The sequence below is a fragment of the Bos mutus genome, chromosome 13 (genome assembly GCF_027580195.1).
Source record: "Bos mutus isolate GX-2022 chromosome 13, NWIPB_WYAK_1.1, whole genome shotgun sequence".
NCBI lineage: Eukaryota > Metazoa > Chordata > Mammalia > Artiodactyla > Bovidae > Bos > Bos mutus.
The window spans coordinates 75,325,453-75,348,618 of NC_091629.1; the positions used below are offsets into that span (position 1 = coordinate 75,325,453).

At 39.4% G+C, this 23,166-nt stretch overlaps 1 protein-coding gene across 1 annotated transcript in view; it reads right to left on the reverse strand.

Moving 5' to 3' along the window:
• The window catches only part of SPTLC3 (serine palmitoyltransferase long chain base subunit 3), a 158,434-nt gene that overhangs the window by 109,371 nt on the left and 25,897 nt on the right, over positions 1-23,166 (reverse strand). Inside the window, exon 2 of the mRNA XM_014476477.2 lies at positions 2,804-2,986. Coding sequence (XP_014331963.2) covers positions 2,804-2,986 — 183 coding nt within the window. The remainder of the gene's footprint in view (positions 1-2,803; positions 2,987-23,166) is intronic.

Genomic DNA, 23,166 nt, shown 5'->3' on the forward strand with positions numbered 1-23,166 from the left:
TCCATTATAGATTATTACAAGATGTTGACTATATTAATACTTCCCTGCGCTATGGAGTAGGTCCTTGTCGTTTATCTAGTTTATATACAATAGTGTATATCTGATAATCCCAAACTCCTCTGCTATCCCTCCACTCTCCATTTCCCCTTTGGTAACCATAAATTTGTTTTTTATGTCTGTGAATCCATTTCTGTTTGTAAATAAGTTCATTTGTATTGTTTGTTTAGATTCTACATATAAATTACATTATGTACATTACATAATTCTACATATAAATTACATTATGTACATTACATAATTCCACATATAAATTACATTATGATATTTGTCCAACTTACTTCACTTACTATGATAGATTTTAGGTCCATGCATGCTACTGTGAATGGAATGATTTCATTCTTTTTTCTGGTGGGGTAGTCCTAATTCCAACCCTTAAGCATCTCTTGGCCTGTCTCTCATGGCCTATCACTAACCTGGGCCCAGCCCAAGGTATCATCTAGATTTTTTATCAACCTGAACTCTGCCTCAACCTTTTAATTGGATTTTTTTCTCTTTTTTTTGGTCCCTGTGTTGTCCTCCTGCAATCCATTTTTCGCATTGCAGTGAACACGATCTTTCTAATCTGCAAATCTGCATTCCTCCGCCTGAAATCCTTCAATGCCTTCCCATTGTTCTTATAACAAATGTCTGTGGCTTATAAAAACCCCTTGTAGTAAGATCTCTGCTTGCCTCTCAAGCAATCTTTCTCCCCACGTAATCCCACTCTCACAACATTCTGATCATTAGAATTCCTTGGTTCCTTACATGTTCAATGTATTCTCTTATCTCTGGGCCACTTCACACCATATTTCCTTTCCTTGAAAACTCCTTCCAGCTCATCTTGCCACACTCGTTGCCTTATTACTTACTCTTCAGTCTTTAGATGTCAATTTAAGTTTCTCTTCCCCCCAGCAGGCTTCACTGAACACCAAGTCCAGGTTAAATGCTTCTATTCTTTGCCTCCTTGATGTCATCTACTTACCTCTATGGTTCCTCTTATCAAATTCCACTGCAATTGCTTCTTTTGTGGTTAGCTCTCTACAGCCATTATCTGCCTCAGTTATTCCTATATTTCCAGACTGTTGTACAGTGCCTGGCACAAAATACACACTCCAAACGAATCTGACTTGCTTGACACAAGCAGCCCTCTTACAGACTGTCTTCCTTTGTACCTTGCTCAATAGGCAAATACCTGCTCACCACTCAGGCCCAGCATAATGCCTTCCTAACTTCCTAAGAGAAGCACAGGACACAGATCCCTGTTTTCCATATCAACTTCCTCCCCATCATCACTTTTTATCATTTGTTTTGCTCATGAGTCTTTTTTTGCATACCAGACTTCAAGTTCTCTGCTGGAAGGACCTATATTTTCTTCTCTATTAGTCCCCATTACTTGGTATAGGGACTTCCCAGGTGGCATTAGTGGTAAAGAACCCACCTGCCAATGCAGGAGACATGAGATTTGGGTTCGATTCCTGGGTCAGGAAGGTCCCTTGGAGGAGGACATGGCAACCCACTCCAGTATTCTTGCCTGGAGAACCCCATGGACAGAGGAGCCTGGCTAGCAACAGTCCATGGGGTCGCAGAGTCCGACACGACTGAAGTGACATAGTACACATGCATTTGGAGTAGAACATACGACTTAGTCTTTGCTAAGGTAAGAGAGAGTTCAACAGTCAAACTGGGCCTGATTTTCCCTTGAAGGTATGCTTAACTTAATTCCAATTTGGTAATTCCAAGATAAGTGTTCTACATGACCTGTTCATGGTTATGTTGCTATAATAAGAGCTTAGCTTACTATGGGTACTGGTCAGTAAGTTATAGGATTCGAGATTCTCCTATTACATGTGTCAATGATGCTTTACTTAGATATGGTCAAGGCTCCATCGTGTGGAATAATCTGTGGCCACAATTGTATATTTTAAAGCAAGTTTTAGGGAAAAAGAGATTCATGGCATTGTATATCATTTGAACCAATGTTGGAAAACATGGTAAAAGGACACAGGCTCTTCACAGATTTCTGAATATTTTCCAAGTTGTCCTGTTAGCTCTATGTGAAAAGGAGATGATGTAGACATTTATACATTCACTATTGAAAGTATCCAGATCAGTGGGTCTACACTGAGGGTGATATTCCACTTTGTAAGGCATTTGGCAATGTCTGGAGATATTTTTTATTGTCACAAGTATGTGGGAGAGTTCTAATTGAATCTAGTAGGTCAAGGTCAGGGATGCTGTTAAAAATCCTGCAATGCTTCCCACATCAAAGAATTACCCAGTTCGAAATGTCGATAGTGCCACAGTTGAGAAACTCTGATCTAGATGAAACCCTGACCTCATGTCACTCAAAAACACTTTCCTAGTCCAGTATAGAATATAAATAATACTCAGCTCACAACTAGGAGATCAGAATACAGTCCCACTCATGCCCTCACTTTCCGATTTTGATTTTTTACCTTTAAAATGCTATTTTGAAATCTATCTCATGGGATTGTTTTAAAAATTATATTTGTGATAATGTACAAGGAAACCTTTAGTTTAGCCTGGCATCTAGTAATTGCTCAATAAATATTGTAAAGAAAATAAGTCCATGAATACATGGGTAACTTTGGGGGCTTTTATGGGGTTCAGGGCAATAGAATTTGCCTTGAGTGGTTGCTGAGCATATCACTCTTTTCGGGATCCGTACATGCATTATCACTTACGAGCACACTTCAGAGAAGAATTGACATTGACAAAGACTCAGGGAGCTGCTCATGCGTACCTTTTGTTCTTCTCTCTCCACGGCTGCGTTGCATTTTTCTATTCCCGAGTTCCTCAGAAAGTCCCTGAGATAGCCAAATAGCGTTCCGATTCCATATCCCAAGTAAGTGAAAACCATAACATGAAGAGGTGCTTCCTCAAAGGATTCCACAATTGGCCTGTAAAAATTTGAATTTCCGTTTTGCTGAAAAGACAAATGGAAATGGAAAATGAGCACTCTTCCACTACAATGAACTACAACACTGAAAATTTTGAACTTTCAATCTTTTACATGTCAAAGAGCACATTTAAGATAAAGAAAATACTTGGAGAAAATTGGAAGTTGATCACTGAAGAAGGTAATCAGCAGTGTACGTTTTATTCCACAACTCTTAAAGAAATAATTGATTCAGGCAAAAATTATCAACAGATTCTAAATCCGTTAAGTGAAAAATGAATGAGGAATAGGGTTTTTGCAAGATACCAAAGTATCACTCTGTAAATTACTCCTTAATCACAAACCTGGGATTACAACCTTAATCAGGGAATCCAATTCCATCAGAGATGTTAGGACAACTCACCACTCTATACTCTTATCATGATGTAATGTTCAATACACTGACGACATATTTAAGCTGAATTTAGCGAAACTCTAATATCTAAATTCCATTTTACAAGAAATATCAGGTAAATAACTTCATGAGGAGACAATCAGATAATCCACAACATGGGACTTTCTATATGACAACTGACTTGTGTTTGATTTTATTTTTTTTTTCAATTTTTATTTGTTTACTTGCAGGATCTTTCACTGTGGTGCACTTGTGGAGCTCAAGCTTAGTTGCTCCACAGCATGCGGGGTCTTAGTTCCCAGACCAGGGATCAAACCTGCATCCCCTGTACTGCAAGGCAGATTCTTATCCACCGGACCACCAGGGAAGTCCCATGACTTGGTTTTTAAAAGCAAAACATAAACAAGTGGGACTACATGAAGCCAAAGACTTCTGCTCAGCAAAAGAAATGATCAACAAAATGAAAAGTCAACCTACAGAATGAGAGAGAATATTTGCAAACCACATATCTGATAAGGGGTTGATAATAATAAGGAACTCATACAAGTCAAAAAACCAAGCAATTCAATTAAAAATGGGAAGAGGACGTGAATAGACAAAGAAGACATCCAAACAGCTAACAGTTACATGAAAATGTGTTCGACATCACTAATCATCTGGGAATGTAAACCAAAATCACAAAGGGATATCACCTGACATGTTCTAACAGGGTTGTTATTACAAAATAAAAGAGAGAGAGGTAGCAAGTGTTGATAAGGATGTGGAGAAAGGGGAACCTTTGTACACGGCTGGTGAGAATGTAAATTAGTACAATCATTATGGAAAACAGTGTGGGGTTTCCTCCAAAAATTAAAAGAATTACCACATGATCCAGCTATCGCACTTCTGGGCGCATATTCCTAGGAAATCAAATCAGTATATTGAAGAGATATTTATATTATTCACAAGAGCCAAGATATAGAAACAATCTGTTGATCAAAGCATGAATGAATGAGGAGAATGTAGCTTGTGTATACACACACGCTAAGTATCATTCAGACACACACACAAGACAATTCTGTCATTTATGACAATGTAGATGAAACTATATATATATATTATACTGAGTGAAATAAGCCAGACTCAGGAAGACAAATGCTGCATAATCTTACTTATATGTGGAATCAAAAAAGTTGAGCTCACAGAAGTAGACAGTAAACTGGTGGCTTCCAGACCATGGGTGGGAAAAATGGTAAGATGTTGGTCCAAAGGCGCAAGTCTTCAGTTATAAGATGAAGAAATTCTGGGGACCAATGTACAGTATGGTACCTAGAGGGAGTAATAGTGTATAGCATACTTGAATTTGCTAAGACAGTAGATCTAAAGTGTTCTCATCTCACACACACATACACTCACATGCTTAGCTAGGTGAGATGACAGGTATGTTAATTAGCTTGATTGTGGTGATAATTTAATAATGTATACATATATCAAATAACATTGTATACCTCAAATACATAAATTATTATTTATTAACTACACCTCAGTCAAGCTGGGGAAAAAAGAATGAAGGGTAGGAGAGGGGACTTAAGAGACTCAAGTGTACTGTATGTTTTTCCACTAGATCCTCTTTTATTGTAAAAAAAAATGGTAAAAACACATATTTTAAACAACTGTGGAAACCCAAATGTGGACAGGAAATGTATATTTTTGAGGATTTGTTATTTTTGTTAGGAGTGATGGTAGTTGTATAGTTGTGTGAGAGGATGTTTTAATATTTGTCAATGCATGCTGAAGGCTTAAGGAGGGTGAAATGTTATAACCATTTTCTTTCAAATGGTTCATCAAAAATTAAATATATACATAAAGCAATTTTGGGAGAATTCTGAATCTAGATGCATTAGAGACTATATTGGAGATTGTTATATAATTTTTTTCACTTTTCTGCATGCTTGAAATTTTTCTTAGTAAAATGTTAATGAAAATATTTCTCTAGTGACTCAGCAGTAAAAAAAATCTACTTGAAATGCAGGAGCTGCAGGTTTGATACTGGATTGGGAAGATACTCTGGAGAAGGAAATGACAGCCCACTCCAGTATTCTTGCCTGGGAAATCCCATGGACAGAGGAGCCTGGTGGGCTACAGTCCATGGGGTAGCAAAAGAGTCAGACACCACTTAGTGACTGAACGACACGCAGCAAATGTCACTGGTAAGTAGACTTTAAATATCTGTGCAGTCCAGTCCAGTTCAGTTGCTCAGTCATGTCCGACTCTTCGCAACCCCATGGACTGCAGCACACCAGGGTGGTGTCATCTGCATATCTGAGGTTATTGATATTTCTCCCAGCCATCTACATTCTATCTTGTGCTTCATTCCACTTGGCATTTCTCATGATGTACTCTGCATATAAGTTAAATAAATAGGGTGACAATATACAGCCTTGACATACTCCTTTCCCAATTTGGAGCCAGTCCGTTGTTCCATGTCCCATTCTAACTGTTGCTTCTTGACCTGCATGCAGATTTCTCAAGAGAAAAGTAAGGTACTCTGGTAGTCCCATCTCTTTAAGAATTTTCCACAGTTTGTTGTGACTCCCAAAGGTTTTGGCATAGTCAATAAAGCTGAAGTAGATGTTTTTCTGGAACTCTTTTGCTTTTTCTATGATCCAACAGATGTTGGCAATTTGATCTCTGATTCCTCTGCCTTTTCTAAGTCCAGTTTGAACACCTGGAAGTTCTCAGTTCACATACTGTTGAAGGCTAGCTTGGAGAATTTTGAGCATTACTTTGCTAGCGTGTGAGATGAGTGCAATTGTGCGGTAGTTTGAACATTCTTTGGTATTTGCCTTTCTTTGGGATTGGAATGAAAACTGACCTTTTCCAGTTCTGTGGCCACTGCTGAGTTTTCCAAATTTGCTGGCATATTGAGTGTGGCATGTTCACAGCATCATCTTTTAGGATTTGAAAGAGCTCAGCTGGAATTTCATCACCTCCACTAGTTTCGTTTGTAGTGATGCTTCCTAAGGCCCACTTGACTTTGCACCCCAGGATGTCTAGTTCTAGGTGAGTGATCACACCATTGTCATTATCTGGGTCATTAAGATCTTTTTTCGTATAGTTCTTCTGCTTGTTCTTGCCACCTTTTCTTAATATCTTCTGCTTCTGTTAGGTCCATACCATTTCTGTCCTATATTTAAATATCAAAGCATTTTTGTTTCTGGTTAACTAATTTGCATATAGTAGCTTAATTTTTGCTCAATGCATTAGTGAATAAAGTATTCCTAGTGTTACTAATTAATAAATATTTACGCATTCATTCATTTTTTTAATTTTTAAATTTATTTATTTTAATTAGAGGCTAATTACTTTACAATATTGTATTGGTTTTGCCATACATCAACATGAATCCGCCATGGCTGTACAAGTGTTCCCAATCCTGAACCCCCCTCCCACCTCCCTCCCCATACCATCCCTCTGGGTCATCCCAGTGCACCAGCCCCAAGCATCCTGTATCCTGCATCAAACCTGGACTGGCGATTCATGTCTTATATGATATTATACATGTTTCAATGCCATTCTCCCAAATCATCTCCCCCTCCCTCTCCCACAGAGTCCAAAAGACTGTTCCATACATCTTTGTCTCTTTTGCTGTCTTGTATACAGGGTTATCATTACCATCTTTCTTTTTTTTTTTCTCTAATTTTATTTTATTTTTAAACTTTACATAATTGTATTAGTTTTGCCAAATATCAAAATGAATCCGCCACAGGTATACATGTGTTCCCCATCCGGAACCCTCCTCCCTCCTCCCTCCCCATACCATCCCTCTGGGCCGTCCCAGTGCACCAGCCCCAAGCATCCAGCATCATGCATCGAACCTGGACTGGCAACTCGTTTCCTACATGATATTTTACATGTTTCATTGCCATTCTCCCAAATCTTCCCACCCTCTCCCTCTCCCACAGAGTCCATAAGACTGTTCTATACATCAGTGTCTCTTTTGCTGTCTCGTACACGGGTTATTATTTACCATCTTTCTAAATTCCATATATATATGCGTTAGTATACTGTATTTATGTTTTTTCCTTCTGGCTTACTTCACTCTGTATAATAGGCTCCAGTTTCATCCACCTCATTAGAACTGATTCAAATGTATTCTTTTTAATGGCTGAGTAATACTCCATTGTGTATATATACCACAGCTTTCTTATCCATTCATCTGCTGATGGACATCTAGGTTGCTTCCATGTCTTGGCTATTATAAACAGTGCTGCGATGAACATTTGGGGTACACGTGTCTCTTTCCCTTCTGGTTTCCTCAGTGTGTATGCCCAGCAGTGGGGTTGCTGGATCATAAGGCAGTTCTATTTCCAGTTTTTAAGGAATCTCCACACTGTTCTCCATAGTGGCTGTACTAGTTTGCATTCCACCAACAGTGTAAAAGGGTTCCCTTTTCTCACACCCTCTCCAGCATTTATTATTTGTAGACTTTTTGGATCATAGCCATTCTGACTGGTGTGAAATGGTACCTCATAGTGGTTTTGATTTGCATTTCTCTGATAATGAGTGATGTTGAGCATCTTTTCATGTGTTTGTTAGCCATCTGTATGTCTTTTTTGGAGAAATGTCTATTTAGTTCTTTGGCCCATTTTTGATTGGGTCGTTTATTTTTCTGGAGTTGAGCTGTAGGAGTTGCTTGTATATTTTGAGATTAGTTGTTTGTCGGTTGCTTCATTTGCTATTATTTTCTCCCATTCTGAAGGCTGTCTTTTCACCTTGCTAATAGTTTCCTTTGATGTGCAGAAGCTTTTAAGGTTAATTAGGTCCCATTTGTTTATTTTGCTTTTATTTCCAATATTCTGGGAGGTGGGTCATAGAGGATCCTGCTGTGATGTATGTCGGAGAGTGTTTTGCCTATGTTCTCCTCTAGGAGTTTTATAGTTTCTGGTCTTACGTTTAGATCTTTAATCCATTTTGAGTTTATTTTTGTGTATGGTGTTAGAAAGTGGTCCAGTTTCATTCTTTTACAAGTGGTTGACCAGATTTCCCAGCACCACTTGTTAAAAGATTGTCTTTAATCCATTGTATATTCTTGCCTCCTTTGTCGAAGATAAGGTGTCCATATGTGCGTGGATTTATCTCTGGGCTTTCTATTTTATTCCATTGATCAATATTTCTGTCTTTGTGCCAGTACCATACTGTCTTGATAACTGTGGCTTTGTAGTAGAGCCTGAAGTCAGGTAGGTTGATTCCTCCAGTTCCATTCTTCTTTCTCAAGATCGCTTTGGCTATTCGAGGGTTTTTGTATTTCCATACAAATTGTGAAATTATTTGTTCTAGCTCTGTGAAGAATACTGTTGGTAGCTTGATAGGGATTGCGTTGAATCTATAAATTGCTTTGGGTAGTATACTCATTTTCACTATATTGATTCTTCCAATCCATGAACATGGTATATTTCTCCATCTATTAGTGTCCTCTTTGATTTCTTTCACCAGTGTTTTATAGTTTTCTATATATAGGTCTTTAGTTTCTTTAGGTAGATATATTCCTAAGTATTTTATTCTTTCCGTTGCAATGGTGAATGGAATTGTTTCCTTAATTTCTCTTTCTGTTTTCTCATTATTAGTGTATAGGAATGCAAGGGATTTCTGTGTGTTGATTTTATATCCTGCAACTTTACTGTAGTCATTGATTATTTCTAGTAATTTTCTGGTGGATTCTTTAGGGTTTTCTATGTAGAGGATCATGTCATCTGCAAATAGTGAGAGTTTTACTTCTTCTTTTCCAATTTGGATTCCTTTTATTTCTTTTTTCTGCTCTGATTGCTGTGGCCAAAACTTCCAAAACTATGTTGAATAGTAATGGTGAAAGTGGGCACCCTTGTCTTGTTCCTGACTTTAGAGGAAATGCTTTCAATTTTCACCATTGAGGATAATGTTTGCTGTGGGTTTGTCATATATAGCTTTTATTATGTTGAGGTATGTTCCTTCTATTCCTGCTTTCTGGAGAGTTTTTATCATAAATGGATGTTGAATTTTGTCAAAGGCTTTCTCTGCATCTATTGAGATAATCATATGGTTTTATTTTTCAATTTGTTAATGTGGTGTATTACATTGATTGATTTGCGGATATTGAAGAATCCTTGCATCCCTGGGATAAAGCCCACTTGATCATGGTGTATGATCTTTTTAATGTGTTGTTGGATTCTGATTGCTAGAATTTTGTTAAGGATTTTTGCATCTATGTTCATCAGTGATATTGGCCTGTAGTTTTCTTTTTTTGTGGGATCTTTGTCAGGTTTTGGTATTAGGGTGATGGTGGCCTCATAGAATGAGTTTGGAAGTTTACCTTCCTCTGCAATTTTCTGGAAGAGTTTGACCAGGATAGGTGTCAGCTCTTCTCTAAATTTTTGGTAGAATTCAGCTGTGAAGCCGTCTGGCTTTTGTTTGCTGGAAGATTTTTGATTACAGTTTCAATTTCCATGCTTGTGATGGGTCTGTTAAGATTTTCTATTTCTTCCTGGTCCAGTTTTGGAAAGTTGTACTTTTCTAAGAATTTGTCCATTTCTTCCACGTTGTCCATTTTATTGGCATATAATTGTTGATAGTAGTCTCTTATGATCCTTTGTATTTCTGTGTTGTCTGTTGTGATCTCTCCATTTTCGTTTCTAATTTTGTTGATTTGATTTTTCTCCCTTTGTTTCTTGATGAGTCTGGCTAATGGTTTGTCAATTTTATTTATCCTTTCAAAGAACCAGCTTTTAGTTTTGTTGATTTTGCTATGGTCTCTTTTGTTTCTTTTGCATTTATTTTGCTCTAATTTTTAAGATTTCTTTCCTTCTACTAACCCTGGGGTTCTTCATTTCTTCCTTTTCTAGTTGCTTTAGGTGTAGAGTTAGGTTATTTATTTGACTTTTTCTTGTTTCTTGAGGTGTGCCTGTATTGCTATGAACTTTCCCCTTAGGACTTCTTTTACCGTGTCCCACAGGTTTTGGGTTGTTGTGTTTTCATTTTCATTCGTTTCTATGCAAATTTTGATTTCTTTTTGATTTCTTCTGTGATTTGTTGGTTATTCAGCAGCGTGTTGTTCAGCCTCCATATGTTGGAATTTTTAATAGTTTTTCTCCTGTAATTGAGATCTAATCTTACTGCATTGTGGTCAGAAAAAATGCTTGGAATGATTTCTATTTTTTGAATTTACCAAGGCTAGCTTTATGGCCCAGCATGTGATCTATCCTGGAGAAGGTTCCATGTGCGCTTGAGAAAAAGGTGAAATTCATTGTTTTGGGATGAAATGACCTATAGATATCAATTAGGTCTAACTGGTCTATTGTATCGTTTAAAGTTTGTGTTTCCTTGTTAATTTTCTGTTTAGTTGATCTATCCATAGGTGTAAGTGGGGTATTAAAGTCTCCCACTATTATTGTGTTATTGTTAATTTCTCCTTTCATACTTGTTAGCATTTGTCTTACGTACTGTGGTGCTCCCGTGTTGGGTGCATATATATTTATAATTGTTATATCTTCTTCTTGGATTGATCCTTTGATCATTATGTAGTGACCTTCTTTGTCTCTTTTCACAGCCTTTGTTTTAAAGTCTATTTTATCTGATATGAGTATTGCTACTCCTGCTTTCTTTTGGTCCCTATTTGCATGGAAAATCTTTTCCAGCCCTTCACTTTCAGTCTGTATGTGTCCCCTGTTTTGAGGTGGGTCTCTTGTAGACAACATATGCAGGGTCTTGTTTTTGTATCCATTCAGCCAGTCTTTGTCTTTTGGTTTGGGGCATTCAACCCATTTACATTTAAGGTAATTACTGATAAGTATGTTCCGTTGCCATTTACTTTATTGTTTTGGGTTGAGTTTATACACCGTTTTTGTGTTTCCTGTCTAGAGAATATCCTTTAGTATTTGTTGGAGAGCTGGTTTGGTGGTGCAGAATTCTCTCAGCTTTTGCTTGTCTGAAAAGCTTTTGATTTCTCCTTCATACTTGAATGAGATCCTTGCTGGGTACAATAATCTGGGCTGTAGGTTATTTTCTTTCATCATTTTAAGTATGTCTTGCCATTCCCTCCTGGCTTGAAGAGTTTCTATTGAAAGATCAGCTGTTATCCTTATGGGAATTCCCTTGTGTGTTATTTGTTGTTTTCCCTTGCTGCTTTTAATATTTGTTCTTTGTGTTTGATCTTTGTTAATTTGATTAATATGTGTCTTGGGGTGTTTCTCCTTGGGTTTTATCCTGTTTGGTACTCTCTGGGTTTCTTGGACTTGGGTGATTATTTCCTTCCCCATTTTGGGAAGTTTTCCACTATTATCTCCTCAAGTATTTTCTCATGGTCTTTCTTTTTGTCTTCTTCTTCTGGAACCCCTATGATTGAATGTTGTAGCGTTTAATATTGTCCTGGAGGTCTCTGAGATTGTCCTCATTTCTTTTAATTCGTTTTTCTTTTTATCCTCTCTGATTCATTTATTTCTACCATTCTATCTTCTAATTCACTAATCCTGTCTTCTGCCTCTGTTATTCTACTATTTGTTGCCTCCAGAGTGTTTTTAATTTCACTTATTGCATTATTCATTATATATTGACTCTTTTTTATTTCTTCTAGGTCCTTGTTAAACCTTTCTTGCATCTTCTCAATCCTTGTCTCCAGGCTATTTATCTGTGATTCCATTTTAGTTTCAAGATTTTGGATCAATTTCACTATCATTATTGAATTCTTTATCAGGTAGATTCCCTATCTCTTCCTCTTTTGTTTGGTTTGGTGGGCATTTATCCTGTTCCTTTATCTGCTGAGTATTCCTCTGTCTCTTCATCTTGTTTAAATTGCTGAGTTTGGGGTGTCCTTTCTGTATTCTGGCAGTTTGTGGAGTTCTCTTTATTGTGGCGTTTCCTCACTGTGTGTGGGTTTGTACAGGTGGCTTGTCAAGGTTTCCTGGTTAGGGAAGCTTGTGTCGGTGTTCTGGTGGGTGGAGCTGTATTTCTTCTCTCTGGAGTGCAATGAAATGTCCAGTAATGAGTTATGAGATGTCTATAGTTTTGGGGTGACTTTGGGCAGCCTGTATCTTGAAGCTCAGGGCTGTGTTCCTTTGTTGCTGGAGAATTTGCTTGGTATGTCTTGCCCTGGAACTTATTGGCCCTTGTGTGGTGCTTGGTTTCAGTGTCGGTATGGAGGCATTTGATGAGCTCCTGTCAATGAATGTTCCTTGGAGTCAGGAGTTCCCTGGAGTCAGGGTTTGGACTTAAGTCTCCTGCTTCCGATTATCGGTCTTATTTTACAGTAGTTTCAAAACTTCTCCTTCTATACAACACCATTGATAAAACATCTACATTAAAGATGATAAGTTTCTCTACAGTGAGGTCACTCAGAGAGGTTCACAGGGTTACATGGAGAAGAGAAGAGGGAGGAGGGAGTTAGAGGTGACCCAGATGAGATGAGGTGAATCAATAGTGGAGAGAGTGGGCTAGCCAGTTGTCACTTCCTTATGTGCACTCCACAACTGGACCACTCAGAGATGTTCACGGGGTTATACAGAGAAGAGAAGAAGGAGGAAGGTAACAGAGGTGGCCAGAAGGATAAAAGGGGGGAATGAAAAGGAGGGAGACAGATCCAGCCAGTAATCAGTTCCTAAGTGTTCTCCACCGTCTGGAACACACAGAAATTCACAGAGTTGGGTAGAGTAGAGAGGGGTTAGGGGAGGAGACACAGGCGACCTGGTGGAGAAAAGGAGGGTCCAAGGGGGAGAGAGCAGTCAAGCCAGTAATCTCACTCCCTAGTGAAAAATGGGTCCTGAAGATTGGGTCCTTAAAGGTACAAAATTGGTAACAAATACATAAAAGCAAAAATTAAAAATCTAGAGTAGAGTTTGGAATTTCAAAAATACGACGTTAAAGAAAAGAAGAAGGAAGGAAAAGAGAAAAAAAAGCGAACAAACAAAAACAAACAAGGTCATGAAAATTATAAAGAAAGTACAGGTACAAAATTGATAACTAATACCAGAAAGCAAAAAATTAAAAATCTAGAGTAGAGTTTGGAATTTCAAAAATACAATGTTAAAGAAAAGAAGAAGAAAAGAAAAGAGAAAAAACAGACAAACAAAAACAAACAAGGTCAGTGAAAATTATAAAGAAAGTACAGGTACAAAATTGATAACTAATACCAGAAAGCAAAAATTAAAAATCTAGAGTAGAGTTTGGAATTTCAAAAATACAATGTTAAAAAAAAAAAAAAAAAAGAAGAAAAATAAAAGAGAAAACAAACAAACAAATACGAACAATGTCACAAAAATTATAAAGAAAATACAGGTACAAAATTGATATCAAATACCAAAAAGCATAAATTAAAAATCTAGAGTAAAGTTTGGAATTTCATATATACAATGTTATATAAAAAGAAGAAGAAAGAAACAACAGAAGAAGAAAAAAAAAAAAGTCACAGAAATTATATAAAAAAAAACTATAGGTACAAAATTGATAACATATACCAAAAAGCGAAAATTAAAAATCTAGAGTAGAGTTTGGAATTTCAAAAATACAATGTTAAAGAAAAGAAGAAAAAAACAAAAACAACAACAAAAAAAAAACCAAGGTCAAAAAATTATAAAATATATATATATGAAGTTTGCTGAAGAAGAAAAAAATAGGGTATTTTTTTTTTTTTTTTTTTTTGCAAAGTAATAGGTTATAAAAGTGAAAATTAAAGGAACAATAGAGGACTTAAATTTTTTTTTTTAGTTAAAAAAAAAAAAAAGAAAGAATGATCGTAAAAATAATAAAAATATATCTAGGACTTTTTTTTTTTTTTTTTTGTGGGTGTTGTGGGTTCAGTTCATTTTTGGCTAGTTCCTTGGTCAGATTTATATTTCTCAAGATCTATAGGCCCCTTCCTATGTAGTCCGTAGTAACCACAGGGTTTTGATCTATTGCCTGTAGCTTCCAAGGCGTTTCCCTCTGTTATATCTTCTTCTGTTTGCTAGTCTCTTCAGTATCTGGTTTCCGCCCTGACTCAAAGGGCACGGTGGAGGACACTTTTTTTTTTTTTTTTAGGCTTACTTGTTCAGTCGCTGGGGAGGGAGGGAGGGAGGGATGCAAACAAATAACACTGGCGTGGGCTCGCAGTGCCTCAGCCACCCTGGGTCTGCCCCCGCTCACGGCGCGTTTAGCCTCCCTGTCCACACTGCTCGGACTCTAGGTTGTTCCGCCGGGAACAATCCGAGGCTGGCCCTGGGCTGCATGCACCTCCCAGGTCCAAGCCGCTCAGGTTCAGGCACTCGGGTAGTCCTCAGAGGCGCAGACTCAGTTGGGCCTGCGTTTTGTGCTCTTCCCAGGTCCGGCGCCAATTTGCTCTTCCCAGGCGAGTGCCAATGCTGCGACTTATCGCCTCCCCGCCACTCGGTTATCTGGATGTAAAACCGGCGCACCTTCTCAGGCAGATGTTGACCGTCCAGACCCCCAAGAAGTTTTAGTTAGCAAAGAAGCCTGCTTACAATTTTATAGATAATGTCTCTCTGGGGCTGCGATTGCCCCCTTCGGCTCTGGCTGCCTGTCACGGAGGGAAGGTCTGCAGCCCGGCTATCTCTGTTCAGTCCTTTGTTTCGTGCGTGGGCCTGGCGGTCTTAGGTTAGGGCTGGCTTTTCGCGTGGTAGGTATCCCACAGTCTGGTTTGCTAGCCCAAATTATTTCGCTCAGATAGCGCTCAGGGTATTCAGGCCAGATTCTTACTCTCAGTGATGCAGCCACGCGCGCGCCTCCCTGCCCAGCCCGGTTTGCTAATGGCGGATGCAGGCGTCTGCGCTGCTTCTCTGCTGGGAGTTACTGTAGGGCTCGCAATCTGCGAGTTTTAAATTGTTTATTTATTTTTTCTCCCTGTTATGTTGCCCTCTGTGCTTCCAAAGCTCGGCACAGATTCGGCAGTGAAGGTTTCCTGATGTTTGGAAACTTCTCTCTTTTAAGATTCCCTTCCGGGACGGAACTCCGTCCCTCCCTCTTTGTCTCTTTTTTTTGTTTTTAATATTTTTTCCTACCTCCTTTCGAAGAGTTGGGTTGCTTTTCTGGGTGCCTGATGTCCTCTGCGGCATTCAGAAGTTGTTTTAATGGAATTTACTCGACGTTTAAATGCTCTTTTGATGAATTTGTGGGGAGAAAGTGTTCTCCCGTCCTACTCCTGATTCAAATATATTCTTTTTAATGGCTGAGTAATACTCCATTGTGTATATGTACCACAGCTTTCTTATCCATTCATCTGCTGATGGACATCTAGGTTGCTTCCATGTCCTGGCTATTATAAACAGTGCTGCGATGAACATTGGGGTACACGTGTCTCTTTTAATTCTGGTTTCCTCAGTGTGTATGCCCAGCAGTGGGATTGCTGGGTCGTATGGCAGTTCTATTTCCAGTTTTTTAAGGAATCTCCACACTGTTCTCCATAGTGGCTGTACTAGTTTGCATTCCCACCAACAGTGTAAGAGGGTTCCCTTTTTAACATAGATAATGCAATCCTCAGATTCTCCATTTCCAAATGAGATGACCCATAACAAGTGTTTTGATCACTTTTAGTGATTTACAGGAAACTGTAAAGTGCCTACTAACACTTAATATACTAATTTAGCCTACACATGTATATTTAGATTGACGCATTATGTAAGATGCCATGTACCACCATGCCATGTATGGCCACCCAAGATGGATGGGTCATAGCAGAGAGTTCTGATGAAACATGATCCAGTAGAGGAGGGAATGGCAAACCATCCCAGTATACTTGCTGTGAGAGCCTCATGAGTCGTATAAAAGGACAAAAAGATAGGACACCAAAGATGAATCCTCCAGGTCTGAATGTGTCCAATACGGTGCTGGGGAAGAATGGAGGAGAGCTACTAACAGCTCCAGAAAGAATGAAGTGGCTGGGCCAAAGTGGAAATGATGCTCAGTTGTGGATGTGTCTGGTGATAAAAGTAAAATCTGATGCTGCAAAGAACAGTGTTGCATAGGAACCTGGAATTTTAGGTCCATGAGTCAAGGAACATTGAATGTGGTCAAGCAGGAGATGGTAAGAATAAACACAGACATCTTTAGGAATCAGTAAACTAAAATGGACAGGAATGGGCAAATTTAATTCAGATGAACCTTATGTCTACTACTGTGGTCAAGAGTCCCATAGAAGAAATGAAATCGCCTCCATAAATTAACAAAAGAGTCAGAAATGTAGTACTTGGGTGCAGCCTCAAAAATTGCAGAATGATCTCTTTTCATTTCAACATCACAAGCCATTCAACATCACAGTAATCCAAGTCTATGCCCCTACCACAAATGCTGAAGAAGCTGAAGTTGATCAGTTCTATGAAGACCTAGAAGACCTCCTAGAACTAACACCCCAAAAGATGTTCTATTCATCATTGGGGATTGGAATACAAAAGTAGGAAGTCAAGAGATATCTGGAGTAACAGGCAAGTTTGGCCTTGGAGGACAAAAATGAAGCAGGGCAAAGGCTAACTGAATTCTGCAAAGAGAAAGCATCAGTTATAGCAAATAACCTTTTTCAACAATCCAAGAGATGACTTTACACGTGGACATCACCAAATGGCCAATACTGAAATCAAATTGATTACATTCTTTGTAGCCAAAGATGGAGAAGCATATACAGTCAGCAAAAACAAGACCTGGAGCTAACTGTGGCTCAGATCATCAGCGTCTTATAGCAAAATTAATGCTTAAACTAAAGAAAGCAGGGAAAACTACTAGGGCAGCCATGTACAACTTAAATCAAATTCCTATGAATATGCAGTGGAGGTAATGAATAGATTCAAGGGGTTAATTCTTCAGTGTGCCTGAAGAACGGTGGATAGAGGCCTGTAACATTGTACAGGAGGCAGTGAACAAAACCATCCCAAAGAAAAAGAAAAACAAGAAGGCAAAGTGGTTATCTGAGAAGCCCTTACAAACAGTTAAAGAAAGAAGAGAAGTGAAAAGCAAGGGAGAAAGTGAAAGTTACATCAAACGAAAAGCAGATTTCCAAAGAAGAGCTTGGAGAGACAAGAAGGCCTTCTTCAGTGAACGAGGTATAAAACGAGAATAAAACAACAGAAGGGGAAAAACTAGAGATCTCTTCAGGAAAATTGGAGCTATTAAGGGAACATTTTGCCTAAAGATGGGCACTATAAAGGACATGAACAGTAAAGCCCTAGTAGATGCTGAAGAGATCAAGACGAGAGGGAAAGAATACATGGAAGAACTGTATAAAAAAGGCCTATGTCTATGGTGGTGTGGTCAGCCACCCAGAGCCAGACATTCTGAGAGCAAAGTCAAGTGGGCCTTAGGAAGCACTGCTGTTAATAAAGCTAGTGGATGTGACAGAATTCCAGTAGAACTATTCAAAACCCTAAAGGATGATGCCATCAAGGTGTTGCATTCAATATGTCAGCAAATCTGGAAGACTGAGCAGTGGACACAGGACTGGACAAGGTCAATCCTTATCCCAATTCCCAAGAGGGTGGTACTAAAGAGTGTGCTAACCATCAGACAATTGCACTCATCTCCCATACTAGTAAGGTCATGCTTAAAAACTTGCATGCTAGGCTTCAGCATTATGCAAACCAAGAACTTCCAGACGTCCAAACTGGATTTAGAAAAGGAAGAGGAACCAGAGATCAAATTGCCAACATTTGCTGGATCATAGAGACAGTTAGGGAATTCCAGAAAAACATGGACCTCTGTTTCATTGACTATGCCAAAGCCTTTGATGGTGTGGATCACAATAAACTGTGGAAAGCTCTTAGAGAGATGGGAATACCAGACCATCTTACCTGTCTCCTGAGAAACCTGTATGTGGGTTAAGAAGTGACAGTTAGAACCCTGTATGGAACAACCAATTGGTTCAAAATTGAGAAAGGAATACGACGGGGCTGTCTGCTGTCACCCAGTTTGCTTAATCTATATGCTGAGTACATCAAGGGAAATGCCAGGCTGGATGAGTTACAAGCTGGAATCAAGATAAGTGGGAGAAACAACAACAAACTCAGATATGTGGATGGTACCACTCTAATGGCAGAAAGCAAAGAGGAACTAAAGAGCCTCTTGATGAGGGTGAAAGAGCTGGCTTAAAGCTAAACGTTAAAAAGCAAAAGCAAACGAGGATCAGGGCACCCAGTACCACCACTTCATGGCAAATAGAGGGAGAAGAGGTGGAAGCAGGCTTTCTTCTTGGGCTCTAAAATCACTGTGTATGGTGACTGTAGCCCTGGAATCAGACTACATTTGCCTCTTGGGAGGAAAGCTATGATAAACCTAGACAGTGTGTTGGAAAGCAGAGACAATACTCTTCTGACAAATGTCTGTATAGTCAAGGCTATGGTTTTCCCAGTGGTCATGTACGGATGTGAGAGTTGGACTGTAAAGAAGGTGGAGCACCAAAGAATTGGTGCTTTTGCACTGTGGTGCTGGAGAAGACTCCTGAGAGTCCCTTGGACAGTAATGAGATCCAACCAGTCAATATTAAGGGAAACAAAACCCTGACTATTCATTGGAAGGACTGATGCTAAAGCTGAAATTCCAGTGTTTTGGTCATTTGATGTGAACAGCTGACTCATTGGAAAAGTCTCTGATGCTTGGAAGGATTGAGGGCAGAAGGAGAAGAGGGCATCAGAGGATGAGATGGCTGGATGACATTCCTGATGCAATGGACGTGAACTTGGACAAACTTTGGGAGATGGTGTGGGACAGAGAGTCCTGGCATGGTGCAGTCCATGGGGACGCAAAGAGTCAGACATGATTGGGCAACTGAAAAACAGCAAATTATGTAAAAATCATGCTAATTTGAAATAATGTCTTCGTTACTGTCATAGTGTAAGCACCATTTGACTCCACCAACACCGGGTTCTACACTATATGCCTTTATTTCCTGTATACTGTTGGAGTTGCATGTATTTTTGGAATTAGTCCTGACAACCAAAAAGTCTACCTGATAGGTGAATATTTTTTATTTACATTATTTGGTTTTAAAGTAATTTTTGAAAAGCCTTTTTGTAATGATATTTTACACTTGCATTGTTCAGTCAAAAGCCCACAAAATCTTACTAAATCTTATTAAAATGGTTGACTCCTTATTTATCCATTACACCAGTGTTGTAATTGAGCAGGACCCTATGAAGCCTTCTCAGAATAGACCTCCACCCATGTCCTCCCCTGCCTTTTGTCTGTAGAAAAACTAAAGTCAAAGAGTAAATTTAATCAGAGAAGGGAGAAAATGAAGAAAGAAAGGAAAATAGTCAAGCAAAACAAAATAATAATACTTTAGCCATTCAATAAATTCAGGGACCTTTAGCTTTTCCTGAATACTATAGATAATATTCTGAGCCTTGTCCTTTGAGCTGTTTTGCAGATACTGAACACCCCTGTCAGATGGGAGAAGTGAGCTGCAGGCTGCTCATCAGCATGTAGACCCCAGACTGGTTGGAACCAGAAGGTTGATGATGCTGACAACCTCACCACAGCCAATCAGAAGAATGCCCATGACCTGACCGTGCCCTGCCCCTTAAACACTGTGAGTCCTCATTATACCCTCCAGGGTGGGACACTCAGTTTGGAAGCCCACTGTGGCCCCTTTGCCTGGCAAAGCAATAATACTATCCTTTTCTACTTCACCCCAAACTCTGTCTCTGCATTTCTATTTAACACTGGTGATTAGAAGCCGAGTTTTGGCAATAGTGTCTTCTCTCGACAACCCAAACTAATGTTATTGGATGTTGCTTTTGTCTAATATCTCCCCCAAGTGCTACCTGATGGTTTAAAATAATGAAAGTGAGAGAGCATTGCTTAACATGAGGGCTGGAATGGAAGGTGAAGGAAATAACCAACGCCTTGCATTGGGAGCACAGGGCACTAATTGGATGTCTTCTGTGAACCAGCAACATGCCAGGTTCTAGGAATTCCTAGATGAATGAGCCAGACTCCATCCCTGCTCCTGAGATCGTGACCTCCCTCTGTGTCCTCACACCAGTCCTAGGTCTGATGATGGCCAGTGCCAATCTTTGGCTCCCTTCCTGGGTTCTGTTCTCTGTATGACCTTTGAACTGCATCCATCTCCAGCATTCTTGGTGACCTGCCAACCCAGTTAAGATCCACCTCCTGGTTCTTTCCACAACATAGGGATATGTAAGGGGATTCCTTCCTTCCTTCCTTGTCCAGACTCTAGCAAAAGGGGCTGAGAGCCTCAGGAAATAGATCTGATAAAATTTCATAACTGGCTAGGTATAAGGTCAAGGGAGAGATCATGACAGTACCGGGGAGGAATGTTACTGGAATATGGATAAGAGGAAGAGGGGAACAGAAGGAGATCTGTGCATGGGAGGAGACAGTGAGTGTGCATGGAACCTGCGGAGTTGGGGTGCTGTCTGCTTGCCTAAGTGGAGTGTTTGGGGGCAGTTAGAGATGCAAGACAATCTCTTTAACAAGTGGTTCTGGGAAAACTAGTCAACCACTTGTAAAAGAATGAAACTAGAACACTTTCTAACACCATACACAAAAATAAACTAAAATGGATTGAAGATCTAAATGTAAGACCAGAAACTATAAAACTCCTAGAGGAAAACATAGGCAAAACACTCTCTGACATAAATCACAGCAAGATCCTCTATGACCCTCCTCCCAGAGTAATGGAAATAAAAATAAAAATTAAATGGGACCTAATTAAAATTAAAAGCTTTTGTACAATGAAGGAACCTATAAGAAAGGTGAAAAGACAGCCTTCAGAGTGGAAGAAAATAAGAGTAAATGAAGCAACTGACAAATAATTAATCTCAAAAATATATAAAAAGCTCATGCAGCTCAATACCAGAGAAATAAACGACCCAATCAAAAAATGGGCCAAAGAACTAAACAGATATTTCTCCAAAGAAAACATACAGATGGCTAACAAACACATGAAAAGACGCTCAACATCACTCATTATCAGAGAAATGCAAATTAAAACCACAATGTGGTACCATCTCATGCTGGTAAAAATGGCTGCTATCAGAAAGTCTACAAACAACAAATGCTGGAGAGGGTGTGGACAAAAGGGAGCCCTCTTACACTGTTGGTGGGAATGCAAACTAGTACAGCCAGTATGGAGAGCAGTGTGGAGATTCCTTAAAAAACTGAAAATAGATCTGCCATTCGACCTAGCAGTCCCACTGCTGGGAATACACACTGGGGAAACCAGAACTGAAAGAGACACATGTAGCCCAGGGTTCATTGCAGCACTGTACAATAGCCAGATCATGGAAGCAACCTAGATGTCTATCGGCAGATGAGTGGATAAGAAAGCTGTGGTACATATACACAATGGAATATTACTCAGCCATTAAAAAGAATGCATTTGATTCCATTCTAATGAGGTGGATGAAACTGGAGCCTATTATACAGAGTGAAGTCAGAAAGAAAAACACCAATACAGTATATTAATGCATATATATGGAATTTAGAAAGATGGTAACGATGACCTTATACACGAGACAGCAAAAGAGACACAGATGTAAAGAACAGACTTTTGAACTCTGTGAAAGAAGGCAAGGGTGGGATGATTTGAGAGAATAGCATTGAAACATGTATATTACCATATGTGAAATAGATGACCAGTCCAGGTTTGATGCATGAAACAGGGCACTCAAAGCTGGTGCATTGGGAGGACCCTGAGGGATGGGATGGGGAGGGAGCGGGGAGGGGGTTCAGGATGGGGGACACATGTACATCCGTGGCTGATTCATGTGAATGTATGGCAAAAACCACAATAGTGTAAAGTAATTAGCCTCCAACTAAAATAAATAAATTAATGTAAATGAGAAAAAAGAAAAAGAGAAAGGCCTGGCTGAAGTATAAGATGGGGGACTCAGCTACTTTGAGTGAGCCATGGTTAAAGGCAAACGTGATAAAGGACAAAATAAAAAAGAGTAGGAAGCATGGGGCCAAATTTTGGGACCCCCTGATTTTAAGGGCACCATAGATGAAGAAGGGTGGGTGAAGGGTGCCAGTGTGGGTGACTTCAGAACCTTGATGTAACCTGCTCACAAATGAACCCCTTTGGCTGATTTAGAGGATGACTAAATCACACGTGAGTATATGATCAGTTGCTGGGTCATGTCCAACTCTTTGCAACCCTATGGACTGTGGCTGCAAGGCTCCTTTATCCATCGGATTTCCCAGGCAAGAGTACTGGAGTGGGCTGTCATGTCCTACTCCAGGGGATCTCCCCAACCCAGTGATTGAACCCATGTCTCCTTCATCTCCTGCATTGGTAGGCAGATTTTTTACCACTGCGCCACTTGGGAAGCTGGCCAAGTCTCATAGGCACATATAGGAAGAGAAACTTTCAGGACTCAAGGCCATCCTGTGAGGATAGTGTGTTTTCCCCTTTTCCTTGTCTGACCTTAAAGCCCTTACTGAGCTCCATATATGGCCAAATCAATGGGAACTTTTTGCTTGAGTTGGCTTTCAGGCAAACCTGTGCTGTATGTAACAGACCGTCTACCTCTATGGAAATAAAACCCTCAGTTGGGTGCAGAGACTGGGCTTCTGTAACTTTTTTTTTTTTTTTTTTTGCCCCTGGGATTTGTTCTGGAAGATAGTTTTATCATGAAGAAGGGGTTTCCAACAGTGTCTGTTGGCCTCAACTGGTATCTGCTTTACTGTCTCTTATATGAGTTTATTTTTAATTTAATGTAATTTTGCTTGGCAGAAAATGAGATACCTTCATGGAGAGCAATGTTATTTGGAAATGTATAGGTCTTTCTTAATGGATGAAAAATAACACATTCACTGAATTTTTTAATGAAAATTGAAGTTGGTAGCACCTCTTGGGAAGGGTTTC